Consider the following 15,610-nt stretch of genomic DNA (forward strand, 5'->3'; position numbering starts at 1 on the left):
AAACGGAATAGACAAGAGAAATAGTTGACGTCACTCCTCTTAGCGATTTCAGGGTCAGGGGTCACGGAGTGTTTGAACTGAGAGTGCTGTTGTTTGGACCTCTGATCTCTCCTGGTCCTCTCCTGGTGCTCTCCTGGTCCTCCTCTGGTCCTCCCCTGGTCCTCTCCTGGTCGTCCTCTGGTCCTCCCCTGGTCCTTTGCTGGTCCTCCTCTGGTCCTCCCCTGGATCTCTCCTGGTCCTCCCTTGGTCCTCCCCTGGTCCTCCCCTGGCCCTCCCCTGGTCCTCTCCTGGTCCTCTGCTGGTCCTCTCCTGGCCCTCTCCTGGTCCTCCTCTGGTCCTCCCCTGGTCCTCTCCTGGTCCTCTCCTGGTCCTCTGCTGGTCCTCTCCTGGTCCTCCTCTGGTCCTCCCCTGGTCCTCTGCTGGTCTTCTCCTGGTCCTCTGCTGGTCCTCTCCTAGTCCTCTGCTGGTCCTCTCCTGGTCCTCCCTTGGTCCTCCTCTGGTCCTCCCCTGGTCCACCCATGGTCCTCTCCTGGTTCTCCCCTGGATCTCTCATGGTCATCCCCTGGTCCTCTGCTGGTCCTCTCCTGGTCCTCCTCTGGTCCTCCCCTGGTCCTCTGCTGGTCTTCTCCTGGTCTTCTCCTGGTCTTCTCCTGGTCCTCTGCTGGTCCTCTCCTGGTCCTCCCCAGGTCCAACCCCTGGTCCTCTCCTGGTCCTCTCCTGGTCCTCTCCTGGTCCTCCCCAGGTCCTCCCCTGGTCCTCTCCAGGTCCTCCCCTGGTCCTCCGCTGGTCCTCCCCTGGTCCTCCCCTGGTCCTCTCCTGGTCCTCTCCTGGTCCTCCCCAGGTCCTCCCCTGGTCCTCCCCTGGTCCTCCGCTGGTCCTCCCCAGGTCCTCCCCTGGTCCTCCCCTGGTCCTCTCCTGGTCCTCCCCTGGTCCTCTCCTGGTCCACCCCTGGTCCTCTTCTGGTCCTCCCCTGGTCCTCTCCTGGTCTTCTCCTGGTCCTCTCCTGTTCCTCCCTTGGTCCTCCCCTGGTCCTCTCCTGGTCCTCCTCTGGTCCTCCCCTGGTCCTCTCCTGGTCATCCTCTGGTCCTCCCCTGGACCTTTGCTGGTCCTCCTCTGGTCCTCCCCTGGATCTCTCCTGGTCCTCCCTTGGTCCTCCCCTGGTCCTCCCCTGGTCCTCTCCTGGTCATCCCATGGTCCTCTCCTGGTCCACCCTGGTCCTCCCCTGGTCCTCTCCTGGTCTTCTCCTGGTCCTCTCCTGGTCCTCCTCTGGTCCTCCCTCCTGGTTCTCCCCTGGATCTCTCCTGGTCCTCCCCTGGTCCTCCCCTGGTCCTTCCCTGGTCCTCCCCTGATCCTCACCTGGTCCTCTCCTGGTCCTCTCCTGGTCCTCCCCTGGTCCTCTCCTGGTCCTCCCCTGGTGCTCTCCTGGTCCTCCCCTGGTCCTCTCCTGGTCCTCTGCTGGTCCTCCCCTGGTTCTCCCTGCACCAACCCTACTATCGCCTTAACCTGTCTCCTGAGGTGCTGAGGAGCAGTCTCCTATTTCCTTGTCTCCTGGGGTGCTGGGGAGCAGTCTCCTATTTCCTTGTCTCCTGGGGTGCTGGGGAGCAGTCTCCTATTTCCTTGTCTCCTGAGGTGCTGGGGAGCAGTCTCCTATTTCCTTGTCTCCTGAGGTGCTGGGGAGCAGTCTCCTATTTCCTTGTCTCCTGAGGTGCTGGGGAGCAGTCTCCTATTTCCTTGTCGCCTGAGGTGCTGGGGAGCAGTCTCCTATTTCCTTGTCTCCTGAGGTGCTGGGGAGCAGTCTCCTATTTCCTTGTCTCCTGAGGTGCTGGGGAGCAGTCTCCTATTTCCTATTATTTTCATGGAAAAGGTTCAGTTCTACATGATGTCATTACACACACACACACACACACACACACACACACACACACACACACACACACACACACACACACACACACACACACACACACACACAGGCACACACAGACACACACACACACACACACACACACACACACACACACACACACACAAACACACAAGCACACACACACACACACCGGCATACACACACAGGCACATACACACACACACACACACACACACACACACACACACACACACACACACACACACACACACAGGCACACACACACAGGCACACACACGCCCCACAGGCACACACACACAGGCACACACGCACACAGGCACACACACACACTAAGGCACACACACACACACACACACACACACACACAGGCACACACACGCACTCCACAGGCACACACACAGGCACACACAGCCCCACACACACACACACAAAACACAGGCACACACACACACACACACACACACACAGGCCGGCACACACACACACACACACACACACACACAGGCACATACACACACAGCACACACACGGCACATCACACACACACACAGGCACACACACACACACACATTTGGACTCCCTCCATGGTGAACGTTTCCAGCTGTTTCTTTCTGGAGGGACTTTGACTCTGAACGTTATGCTGTCACACACAGAGCATAATTAGAACAAGATGCAGCCTTCTGCACACACACACACACACACACACACACACACACACACACACACACACACACACACACACACACACACACACACACACACACACATACACACACGCACACACAGGCACACACAGACACACACACACACACACACACACACACACACACACAGCAACAGCCTGCTTCCTTTCACTATTTGAAACAATAAGACCAGTTATGTACGACCCCACTAGACAGATCACATGACCTCACTAGATACAGATCACATGACCCCACTAGACAGATCACATGACCTCACTAGATACAGATCACATGACCCCACTAGATACAGATCACATGACCTCACTAGAGACAGATCACATGACCCCACTAGATACAGATCACATGACCCCACTAGATACAGATCACATGACCTCACTAGATACAGATCACATGACCCCACTAGATACAGATCACATGACCCCACTAGATACAGATCACATGACCTCACTAGATACAGATCACATGACCTCACTAGATACAGATCACATGACCTCACTAGAGACAGATCACATGACCCCACTAGATACAGATCACATGACCCCACTAGATACAGATCACATGACCCCACTAGATACAGATCACATGACCCCACTAGATACAGATCACATGACCTCACTAGAGACAGATCACATGACCCCCCTAGATACAGATCACATGACCCCACTAGATACAGATCTCCCATATCTGTTGGGTGAAATTCTACAGTGTGCAGTCCCAGCATTAAGATGTGTGGCCCATTGCCATGCGAAAAGGGCAACCAGTGGAGCTCAAACAACATTGTAAATACAACCTATAATTGATCTACTGATTTATTTTCCCTTTCATACTTCAACTACTTGCAGATTGTTACAACACTGTACATAGCAACTAATATAACATTTGAAATGTCTCTATTCTTTTAAAATGTTTGTGAGTGCAATGTTTCCTGTTAAATTCACTTGATTTGGCAATGTAAGCATGTTTCCCATGGCAAAGCTCCATTTGAATTGATAGAGAGAGATCCAGCAGCAGCAATTCAATTCAGTTCAAAGGACTCCATTGACATGGGAAACATATGGTAACATTGTCAAAGCAAGTGAAATAGATAATAAACAAAAGTGAAATAAACAATAAAAAAATAACAGTAAACATTACACTCAAGTTTCAAAGGAATAGACACATTTCAAATGTCATATTATGTCTATTAACAGTGTTGTAACGATGTGCAAATAGTTAAAGTACAAAAGGGAAAATAAATAAACATAAATATGGGTTGTATTTACAATGGTGTTTGTTCTTCACTGGTTGACCTTTTCTTGTGGCAACAGGTCACACATCTTGCTGCTGTGATGTCACACTGTGATATTTCACCCAGTAGATATGGGAGTTTATCAAAATTTTAGGGGACTCTTCTCCAGGTTCATCTCTTTGTAGGTGATGGCTTTGTTATGGAAGGCTTGATAATCGCTTCCTTTTAGGTGTGTTGTCGAATTTACCAGCTCTTTTCTGGATTTTGATCATTTGCAGGTGTCATCCTAATTCTGCATGCATTATTTGTGTTTTACGTTTTGCAGAATTCTGCATGCAGTGTCTCATTTTGGTGTTTGTCCCATTTTGTGAAATCTTGGTTGCTGAGTGGACCCCAGAATTCACAACCATTTTAATTAATTAATTTATTTCACCTTTATTTAACCAGGTAGGCCAGTAGAGAACAAGTTCTCATTTACAACTGCGACCTGGCCAAGATAAGGCAAAGCAGTGTGACACAAATAACACAGAGTTACACATGGGATAAACAAAACATACAGTCAATAACACAATAGAAAAGTATATATACAGTGTGTGCAAATGAGATAAGATAAGCGAGGTAAGGCTATAAATAGGCCATAGTGAGAAATAATTACAATTTAGCAATTAAACACTGGAGTGATAGATGTGCAGAAGATGAATGTGCAAGTAGAGATTCTGGGGTGCAAAGGAGAAGAAAAAAAAGAACAATATGGGGATGAGGTAGTTGGATGGGCTATTTACAGATGGGCTATGTACAGATGCAATGGTCTGTAAGCTGCTCTGACAGCTGATGCTTAAAGTTAGTGAGGGAGATATGAGTCCCCAGCTTTGGTGATTTTTGCAATTCATTCCAGTCATTTGCAGCAGAGAACTCGAATGAAAGGTGGCCGAAGGAGGAATAGGCTTTGTGGGTGACCAGTGAAATATACCTGCTGGAGCGCGTGCTACAGGTGGGTGCTGCTATGGTGACCAGTGAGCTGAGATAAGGCGGAGCTTTACCTAGCATAGACTTGTAGATGACCTGGAGCCAGTGGGTTTGGCGACGAATATGAAGCGAGGGCCAGCCAACGAGAGCATACAGGTCGCAGTGGGGGGTAGTATATGGGGCTTTGGTGACGAAATGGATGGCACTGTGATAGACTGCATCCAATTCGCTAAGGAGAGTATTTGAGGCTATTTTGTAAATGACATCGCCGAAGTCAAGGATCAGTAGGATAGTCAGTTTTACGAGGGTATGTTTGGCAGCATGAGTGAAGGATGCTTTGTTGTGAGATAGGAAGCCAATTCTAGATTTAACTTTGGATTGGAGATGTTTGATGTGAGTCTGGAAGGAGAGCTTACAGTCTAACCAGACACCCAGGTATTTGTAGTTGTCTACATATTCTAAGTCAGAACTGTCCAGAGTAGTGATGTTGGACAGGCGGGCAGGTGCAGGCAGCGAGCGGTTGAAGAGCATGCATTTAGTTTTACTAGCATTTAAGAGCAGTTGGAGGCCACGGAAGGAGAGTTGTATGGCGTTGAAGCTCGTCTGGAGGTTAGTTAACACAGTGTCCAAAGAAGGGCCAGAAGTATACAGAATGGTGTCGTCTGCGTAGAGGTGGATCAGAGATTCACCAGCTGCAAGAGCCACATCATTGATGTATACAGAGAAAAGAGTCGGCCCAAGATTTGAACCCTGTGGCACCCCCATAGAGACTGACAGAGGTCCGGACAACAGGCCCTCCGATTTGACACACTGAACTCTGTCTGAGAAGTAGTTGGTGAACCAGGCGAAACAGTCATTTGAGAAACCAAGGCTGTTGAGTCTGCCGATAAGAATGCAGTGATTGACAGAGTCGAAAGCCTTGGCCAGGTCGATGAATACAGCTGCACAATATTGGCAGTTTTGATATTGTTTAGGACCTTGAGCGTGGCTGAGGTGCACCCATGACCAGCTCAGAAACCAGATTGCATAGCGGAGAAGGTACAGTGGGATTCAAAATGGTCAGTGATCTGTTTGTTAACTTGGCTTTCGAAGACCTCAGAAAGGCAGGGTAGGATAGATATAGGGACTAGACATAAGCACTAGATCCATTCTGATGCCCAGTTACTTTACTCTGCCTTTACATTCTAGTCACTTTACCTTCTAGTCACTTTATTTCTAGTCACTTTGCATTCTAGTCACTTTACCTTTAAATTCTAGTTACTTTACCTTTACATTCTAGTCATTTACCAGATGCGTTTATTCACAGCGATTTACAGGACCAATAAGTTTAATTGCCTTGCTCAAGGGCACAGATTTTTTCACTTAGTCGGCTCAGGGATTCAAACCAACGACCTTTTGGTTACTGGCCGTACGCTCTTAACCACTAAGCTACCTGCCACCCTGTACATAGCTTCCTCAAATACCTCGTACCCCTGATCATTGATATTGTACTGATACTCCCTGATTGAGAACTAAAGCACAATTTCCGTCTAGTACTTTTTTACTTAGCTTCTAGGAAAAGGGTGAACTTGCCCCTGACGGTAATTTTGGGTCAGTTTAACGGTAAACCATCACTAATGGGTAAGGTTAGGATTGTGAGATGGGAAGCTGATCCTAGATCTGTACCTACTAGGTACTACCTACAGTAGTGGAAACTTCAACCCAGGAGCTTGTTTCATCAGGCTGCCTGGGTTGTCTACTCCAGAATGTGGACATTGCTGCCCTCTATTGGTTAGATAATGCAGGTACAAGACATAGCTGTGACTCCCACGTCTGGTCTGGTGACATTAATACAGACATCTGAGAGACAATCAGTTTAGTTTATTATTTCGTTTTTAGTTGTTGTTAAAGTCAGATATTATGGATGACAACATGTTCTTAAAATCCTATATCAAAAGTATCCTTTCAGACTGCATACTATTCACATCAAATCAAATGTATTTATATAGCCCTTCTTACATCAGCTGATATATCAAAGTGCTGTACAGAAACCCAGCCTAAAACCCCAAACAGCAAGCAATGCAGGTGTAGAAGCAAAGTGGCTAGGAATAACTCCCTAGATAGGACAAAACCTAGGAAGAAACCTAGAGAGGAACCAGGCTATGAGGGGTGGCCAGTCCTCTTCTGGCTGTGCCGGGTGGAGATTATAACAGAACATGGCCAAGATGTTCAAATGTTCATAAATGACCAGCATTGTCAAATAACAGTAATCACAGTGAACAGGTCAGGGTTCCATAGCCGCAGGCAGAATAGTTGAAACTGGAGCAGCAGCACGGCCAGGTGGACTGGGGACAACAAGGAGTCATCATGCCAGGTAGTCCTGAGGCATGTTCCTAAGGCTCAGGTCCTCCGAGAGAGAGAGAGAGAGAGAGAGAGAGAGAGAGAAAGAAAAAAAGAGAGCAAGAAAGAATTAGAGAGAGCATACTTAAATTCACACAGGACACCGGATAAGACAGGAGAAATTCTCCAGATATAACAGACTGACCCTAGCCCCCCGACACATAAACTACTGCAGCATAAATACTGTAGGCTGAGACAGGAGGGGTCTGGAGACACTGTGGCCCCATCCGATGATACCCCCGGACAGGGCCAAACAGGAAGGATATAACCCCACCCAATTTGCCAAAGCACAGCCCCCACACCACTAGAGGGAAATCTTCAACCACCAACCTACCATCCTGAGACAAGGCCGAGTATAGCCCACAAAGATCTACGCCTCGGCACAACCCAAGGGGGGCACCAACAGGAAGACCACATCAGTGACTCAACCCACTCAAGTGACGCACCCCTCCTAGGGACGGCATAGAAGAGCACCAGTAAGCCAGTGACTCAGCCCCCTCAGCCCCTTTGTAGGTTAGCAGTAAAACCTTGAAATCACCCCTTGCCTTAACAGGAAGCCAGTGTAGGGAGGCTAGTACTGGAGAAATATGATCACATTTTTTGATTCTAGTCAGGATTCTAGCAGCCGTATTTAGCACTAACTGAAGTTTATTTAGTGCTTCATCCGGGTAGCCGGAAAGTAGAGCATTGCAGTAGTCTAACCTAGAAGTAACAAAAGCATGGATTAATTTTTCTCCATCATTTTTGGAAAGAAAATGTCTGATTTTTGCAATGTTACATAAATGGAAAAGGCTGTCCTTGAAACAGTCTTGATATGTTAGTCAAAATAGAGATCAGGGTCCAGAGTAACGCCGAGGTCCTTCACAGTTTTATTTGAGACGACTGTACAACCATCAAGATTAATTGTCATATTCAACAGAGGATCTCTTTATTTCTTGGGACCTAGAACAAGCATCTCTGTTTTACACGAGTTTAAAAGTCAAAAGTTTGCAGCCATCCACTTCCTTATGTCTGAAACACAGGCCTCCAGCGAGGGCAATTTTGGGGCTTCACCATGTTTCATTGAAATGTACAGCTGTGTGTCATCCGCATAGCAGTGAAAGTTAACATTATGTTTTCGAATGACATCACCAAGAGGTAAAATATATAGTGAAAACAATAGTGGTCCTGAACAGACCTTGAGGAACACCGAAATTTACAGTTGATTTGTCAGAGGACAAACTACCCATAGAGACAAACTGATATCTTTCCCACAGATAAGATCTAAACCAGGCCAGAACTTGTCCGTGTAGACCAATTTGGGTTTCCAATCTCTCCAAAAGAATGTGGCGATCGATGGTATCAAAAGGTCTAGGAGCACGAGGACAGATGTAGAGCCTCGGTCAGACGCCATTAAAAGGTCATTTACCACCTTCACAAGTGCAGTCTCAGTGCTATGATGGGGTCTAAAACCAGACTGAAGCATTTCGTGTACATTGTTTGTCTTCAGGAAGGCAGTAATTTGCTGCGCAACAGCTTTTCATTTTTTTGAGCGGAATGGGAGTTTCGATATAGGCCGATAGTTTTTTTTATATTTTCTGGGTCAAGGTTTGGCTTTTTCAAGAGAGGCTTTATTACGGCCACTTTTAGTGAGTTTGCTACACATCCGGTAGATAGGGAGCCGTTTATTATGTTCAACATAGGAAAGCCAAGCACAGGAAGCATCTCTTTCAGTAGTTTAGTTGGAATAAGGTCAGGTATGCAGCTTGAAGGTTTAAAGGCCATGATTATTTCCATCATTGTGTCAAGAGATATACAGTGAGGGAAAAAAGCATTTGATCCCCTGCTGATTTTGTACGTTTGCCCACTGACAAAGAAATGATCAGTCTATAACTTTAATGGTAGGTTTATTTAAACAGTGAGAGACAGAATAACAAGAAAAAAATCCAGAAAAACGCATGTCAAAAATGTTATAGATTGATTTGCATTTTAATGAGGGAAATAAGTATTTGACCCCCTCTCAATCAGAAAGATTTCTGGCTCCCAGGTGTCTTTTATACAGTTAACGAGCTGAGATTAGGAGCACACTCTTAAAGGGAGTGCTCCTATTCTCAGCTTGTTACCTGTATAAAAGACACCTGTCCACAGAACGAGCTGAGATTAGGAGCACACTCTTAAAGGGAGTGCTCCTATTCTCAGCTTGTTACCTGTATAAAAGACACCTGTCCACAGAAGCAATCAATCAATCAGATTCCAAACTCTCCACCATGGCCAAGACCAAAGAGCTCTCCAAGGATGTCAGGGACAAGATTGTAGACCTACACAAGGCTGGAATGAGCTACAAGACCATCGCCAAGCAGCTTGGTGAGAAGGTGACAACAGTTGGTGCGATTATTCGCAAATGGAAGAAACACAAAAGAACTGTCAATCTCCCTCGGCCTGGGGCTCCATGCAAGATCTCACATCGTGGAGTTGCAATGATCATGAGAACGGTGAGGAATCAGCCCAGAACTACACGGGAGGATCAAGTCGATGATCTCAAGGCAGCTGGGACCATAGTCACCAAGAAAACAATTGGTAACACACTACGCCGTGAAGTACTGAATTCCTGCAGCACCCACAAGGTCCCCCTGCTCAAGAAAGCACATATACATGCCCGTCTGAAGTTTGCCAATGAACATCTGAACGATTCAGAGGACAACTGAGTGAAAGCGTTGTGGTCAGATGAGACCAAAATGGAGCTCTTTGGCATCAACTCAACTTGCCGTGTTTGGAGGAGGAGGAATGCTGCCTATGACCACAAGAACATGGAGGTGGAAACATTATGCTTTGGGGGTGTTTTTCTGCTAAGGGGACAGGACAACTTCACCGCATCAAAGGGACGATGGACGGGGCCATGTACCATCAAATCTTTGGTGAGAACCTCCTTCCCTCAGCCAGGGCTTTGAAAATGGGTTGTGGATGGGTTTTCCAGCATGACAATGACCCAAAACACACGGCCAAGGCAACAAAAGAGTGGCTCAAGAAGATGCACATTAAGGTCCTGGAGTGGCCTAGCCAGCCTCCAGACCTTAATCCCATAGAAAATCTGTGGAGGGAGCTGAAGGTTTGAGTTGCCAAACGTCAGCCTCGAAACGTTAATGACTTGGAGAAGATCTGCAAAGAGGAGTGGGACAAAAATCCCTCCTGAGATGTGTGCAAACCTGGTGGCCAACTACAAGAAACGTCTGACCTCTGTGAATGCCAACAAGGGTTTTGCCACCAAGTACTAAGTCATGTTTTGCAGAGGAGTCTAATAATTATTTCCCTCATTAAAATGCAAATCATTTTATAACATTTTTGACATGTGTTTTTCTTGATATTTTTGTTGTTATTCTGTCTCTCACTGTTCAAATAAACCTACCATTAAAATTATAGACTGATCATTTCTTTGTCAGTGGGCAAACTTACAAAATCAGCAGGGGATCAAATATTTTTTCCCTCACTGTAGTACTTAAACACTTGAGTGTCTCCCTTCATCCTAGGTCCTAGGCAGGGTTGTGCAGACTCAGGACAACTGAACTTTGGAGGAATACGCAGATTTAAAGAGGACTCCGTAATTTGCTTTCTAATTATCATGATCTTTTCCTCAAAGAAGTTCATGAATTTACCACTGCTGAAGTGAGAGCAATCCTCTCTTGGGGAATGCTGCTTTTTAGTTAGCTTTGCGACAGTATCAAACATACATTTCGTATTGTTCTTATTATCCTCAATTAATTTGGAAAAATAAGATGATCGAGCAGCAGTGAGGGCTCTTCGATACTGCACTGTACTGTCTTTCCAAGCTAGTCAGAAGACTTCCAGTTTGGTGTGGCGCCATTTCCGTTCCAATTTTCTGGAAGCTTGCTTCAGAGCTCGGGTATTTTCTGTATACCAAGGAACTAGTTTCTTATGACAAATGTTTTTAGTTTTTAGGGGTGCAACTGCATCTAGGGTATTGCGCAAGGTTACATTGAGTTCCTCAGTTAGGTGGTTAACTGATTTTCGTCCTCTGATGTCCTTGTGTAGGCAGAGGGAGTCTGGAAGGGCATCAAGGAATCTTTGGGTTTTCTGAGAATTTATAGCACGACTTTTGTTGCTCCTTGGTTGGGGTCTAAACATATTATTTGTTGTGATTGCAAACGTAATAAAATGGTGGTCCGATAGTCCAGGATTATGAGGAAAAACATTAAGATCCACAACATTTATTCCATGGGACAAAACTAGGTCCAGAGTATGACTGTGGCAGTGAGTATGTCCGGAGACATCTTGGACAAAACCCACTGAGTCGATGATGGCTCCGAAAGCCTTTTGGAGTGGGTCTGTGGACTTTTCCATGTGAATATTAAAGTCACCAAAAATTTGAATATTATCTGCTATGACTACAAGGTCCGATAGGAATTCAGGGAACTCAGTGAGGAACGCTGTATATGGCCCAGTAGGGCTGTAAACAGTAGCTACAAAAAGTGATTGAGTAGGCTGCATAAATTTCATGACTAGAAGCTCAAAAGTAAAAAATGTCGTTTTTTTTTGTGTAAATTGAAATTTGCTATCGTAAATGTTAGCAACACCTCCGCCTTCGCGGGATTTGCGGGCGATATGATCACTAGTGTAACCAGGAGGTGAGGCCTCATTTAACACAGTAAAATCATCGGGCTTAAGCCATGTTTCAGTCAGGCCAATCACATCAAGATTATGATCAGTGATTAGTTCATTGACTATAACTGCCTTGGAAATGAGGGATCTAACATTAAGTAGCCCTATTTTGAGATGTGAGGTATCACAATCTCTTTCAATAATGGCAGGAATGGGGGATGTCTTTATTCCAGTGAGATTGCTAAGGCAAACACCGACATGTTTAGTTTTGCCCAACCTGGGTCGAGGCACAGACACCGTCTCAATGGGGATAGCTGAGCTGACTACACTGACTGTGCTAGTGGCAGACTCCACTAAGCTGGCAGGCTGGCTAACAGCCTGCTGCCTGGCCAGCACCCTATTTAATTGTGGAGCTAGTGGAGTTAGAGCCCTGTCTATGTTCATAGATAAGATGAGAGCACCCCTCCAGCTAGGATGGAGTCTGTCACTCCTCAACAGGCCAGGTTTTGTCCTGTTTGTAGGTGAGTCCCAGAAAGAGGGCCAATTATCTCCAAATTCTATCTTTTGGGAGGGGCAGAAAACTGTTTTCTACCAGCAATTGAGTTGTGAGACTCTGCTGTAGAGCTCATCACTACCCCTAACTGGGAGGGGCCAGAGACAATTACTCGATGCCGACACATCTTTCTAGCTGATTTACACGCTGAAGCTATGTTGCGCTTGGTGACCTCTGACTGTTTCATCCTAACATCGTTGGTGCCGACGTGGATAACAATATCTCTATACTCTCTACACTCGCCAGTTTTAGCTTTAGCCAGCACCATCTTCAGATTAGCCTTAACGTCAGTAGCCCTGCCCCCTGGTAAACAGTGTATGATCGCTGGATGATTCGTTTTAAGTCTAATACTGAGGCAAATGGAGTCGCCAATGACTAGGGTTTTCAATTTGTCAGAGCTAATGGTGGGAGGCTTCGGTGTCTCAGACCCCGCAACGGGAGGAGTAGAGACCAGAGAAGTCTCGGCCTCTGACTCCGACTCGCTGCTTAATGGGGAGAACCGGTTGAAAGTTTGTCGGCTGAATGAGCGACAACGGTTGAGCATTCCTACAGCGTTTCCCTCCAGAAGCCATGAGAAAGATGTCCGGCTGCGGGGACCGTGCGAGGGGGTTTATACTAACGTTACTATCTGTACTTACTGGTGGCACAGATGCTGTTTCATCCTTTCCTACACTTAAATTACCCTGCCAACGATTGCGTCTGAAGCTGGGCTTGCAGCACAGCTATCCTCGCAGTAAGGCGATCGTTCTCCTGTATATTACGAGTACAGCAATTGCAATTAGAAGGCATCATGTTAACATTACTTAGCTTCGGCTGGTGGAGGTCCTGACAAACCACGTCCAGATAAAGCGTCCGGAGTGAAAAAATTGAATGAAAAAAAAGTTGAGTGAGGGAAAAACAAAAAATAGAAACGTAATTAAAAAGTCAAAGCCGTAAAGTAGTCAGGTAGCAAAGTCAGGTTGGCAACAAAACACACAGCAGCACGTAAACAGGTCTGCAAGTTGTGACCGGAAATGTCGGAAAATACAGGTGACATTTGGCTCCCTCCCAAATGCAGACACAGGAGGCAGATGGTTGGAGTCTTACAATGTTTATTATTCCAAAGGAATAGGCAAGAGAACGGTCGTGGACAGGGAAAAAAGGTCAAACATTGATCAGAGTCCAGGAGGTACAGAGTGGCAGACAGGCACGTGGTCAAGGCAGGCAGAATGGTCAGGCAGGCAGGTACAAAGTCCAGAAACAGGCAAGGGTCAAAACCGGGAGGACTAGAAAAGGAAAATGCAAAAAGCAGGAGAACAGGAAAAACGCTGGTTGACTTGGAAACATACAAGTCGAACTGGCAGAGTGACAGGAAACACAGGGATAAATACACTGGGGAAAATAAGCGACACCTGGAGAAGGTGGAGACAAACACAAGGACAAGTGAAACAGATCAGGGCGTGACAATTTTAAAGAATAATTTGTTCTTAACTGACTTGCCTAGTAAAATAAAATAAAAACAACTAAACATCATAACATTTCAGGAGAATCTGAGTTATCTGGTTTGGTGAAGCTCTCTGAGACCACAGCATAGCAGAAGGCAGGCAGGACAGCACCAGTTAGATCTGAGACCACAGCATAACAGAAGACAGGCAGGACAGCACCAGTTAGATCTGAGACCACAGCATAACAGAAGACAGGCAGGACAGCACCAGTTAGATCTGAGACCACAGCATAACAGAAGACAGGCAGGACAGCACCAGTTAGATCTGAGACCACAGCATAACAGAAGACAGGCAGCACAACAGTTAGATCTGAGACCACAGCATAACAGAAGACAGGCAGCACAGCACCAGTTAGATCTGAGACCACAGCATAACAGAAGACAGGCAGGACAGCACCAGTTAGATCTGAGACCACAGCATAACAGAAGACAGGCAGGACAGCACCAGTTAGATCTGAGACCACAGTATAACAGAAGACAGGCAGGACAGCACCAGTTAGATCTGAGACCACAGCATAACAGAAGACAGGCAGGACAGCACCAGTTAGATCTGAGACCACAGCATAACAGAAGACAGGAACAGCACCAGTTAGATCTGAGACCACAGCATAACAGAAGACAGGCACAGCACCAGTTAGATCTGAGACCACAGCATAACAGAAGACAGACAGGACAGCACCAGTTAGATCTGAGACCACAGCATAACAGAAGACAGGCAGGACAGCACCAGTTAGATCTGAGACCACAGCATAACAGAAGACAGGCAGACAGCACCAGTTAGATCTGAGACCACAGCATAACAGAAGACAGGCAGGACAGCACCAGCTAGATCTGAGACCACAGCATAACAGAAGACAGGCAGGACAGCACCAGTTAGATCTGAGACCACAGCATAACAGAAGACAGGCAGGACAGCACCAGCTAGATCTGAGACCACAGCATAACAGAAGACAGGCAGGACAGCACCAGTTAGATCTGAGACCACAGCATAACAGAAGACAGGCAGCACAGCACCAGTTAGATCTGAGACCACAGCATAACAGAAGACAGGCAGCACAGCACCAGTTTGATCAGAGACCACAGCATAACAGAAGACAGGCAGGACAGCACCAGCTAGATCTGAGACCACAGCATAACAGAAGACAGGCAGGACAGCACCAGTTAGATCTGAGACCACAGCATAACAGAAGACAGGCAGCACAGCACCAGTTAGATCTGAGACCACAGCATAACAGAAGACAGGCAGCACAGCACCAGCTAGATGTATATTGCCCTACAGTACAACAGTAATGGGAAGAACTGGAGTAGCATCATTCACTGTACAGCAACTGGAGCAAGAAACAGACGTGTTTGTTTGTCTGTTTGTGTGTGTGTGTCTCTCTCTCTCTCTCTCTCTGTGTTTGTGTGTGTGTGTGTCTCTCTCTCTCTCTCTGTGTTTGTGTTTATTAGGGAGAGGTCCTGAGGTCGTGAGAAGCATGTGGAGAACCATGCGGAAAGGGGAAGAACAGAGGAGGAACAGAGGAGAGGAAAGGAACAACATGTTGGGATGATGTTTCTATTTTGGGAGGGGACAGTAGAGGGACCGACTCAGGGAGAGAACAGGTTCTGTTTTGGGAGGGGACTGTAGAGGGACCGACTCAGGGAGAGAACAGGTTCTGTTTTGGGAGGGGACAGTAGAGGGAACGACTCAGAGAGAGAACAGGTTCTGTTTTGGGAGGGGACTGTAGAGGGACCGACTCAGGGAGAGAACAGGTTCTGTTTTGAGAGGGGACTGTAGAGGGACCGACTCAGGGAGAGAACAGGTTCTGTTTTGGGA

General features: G+C 46.8%; 1 protein-coding gene across 1 annotated transcript in view; it reads right to left on the bottom strand.

Moving 5' to 3' along the window:
* Positions 1–555: 555 nt before the first annotated feature.
* LOC123729540 (S-antigen protein-like) overlaps positions 556–15,610 on the bottom strand; it is a 38,386-nt gene continuing 23,331 nt past the window's right edge. Inside the window, exon 2 of the mRNA XM_045704409.1 lies at positions 556–1,510. Within this exon, the coding sequence (XP_045560365.1) occupies positions 556–1,510 (955 nt within the window). The remainder of the gene's footprint in view (positions 1,511–15,610) is intronic.

This window comes from Salmo salar, chromosome ssa21, assembly GCF_905237065.1.
Source record: "Salmo salar chromosome ssa21, Ssal_v3.1, whole genome shotgun sequence".
Classification (NCBI taxonomy): Eukaryota; Metazoa; Chordata; class Actinopteri; order Salmoniformes; family Salmonidae; genus Salmo; species Salmo salar.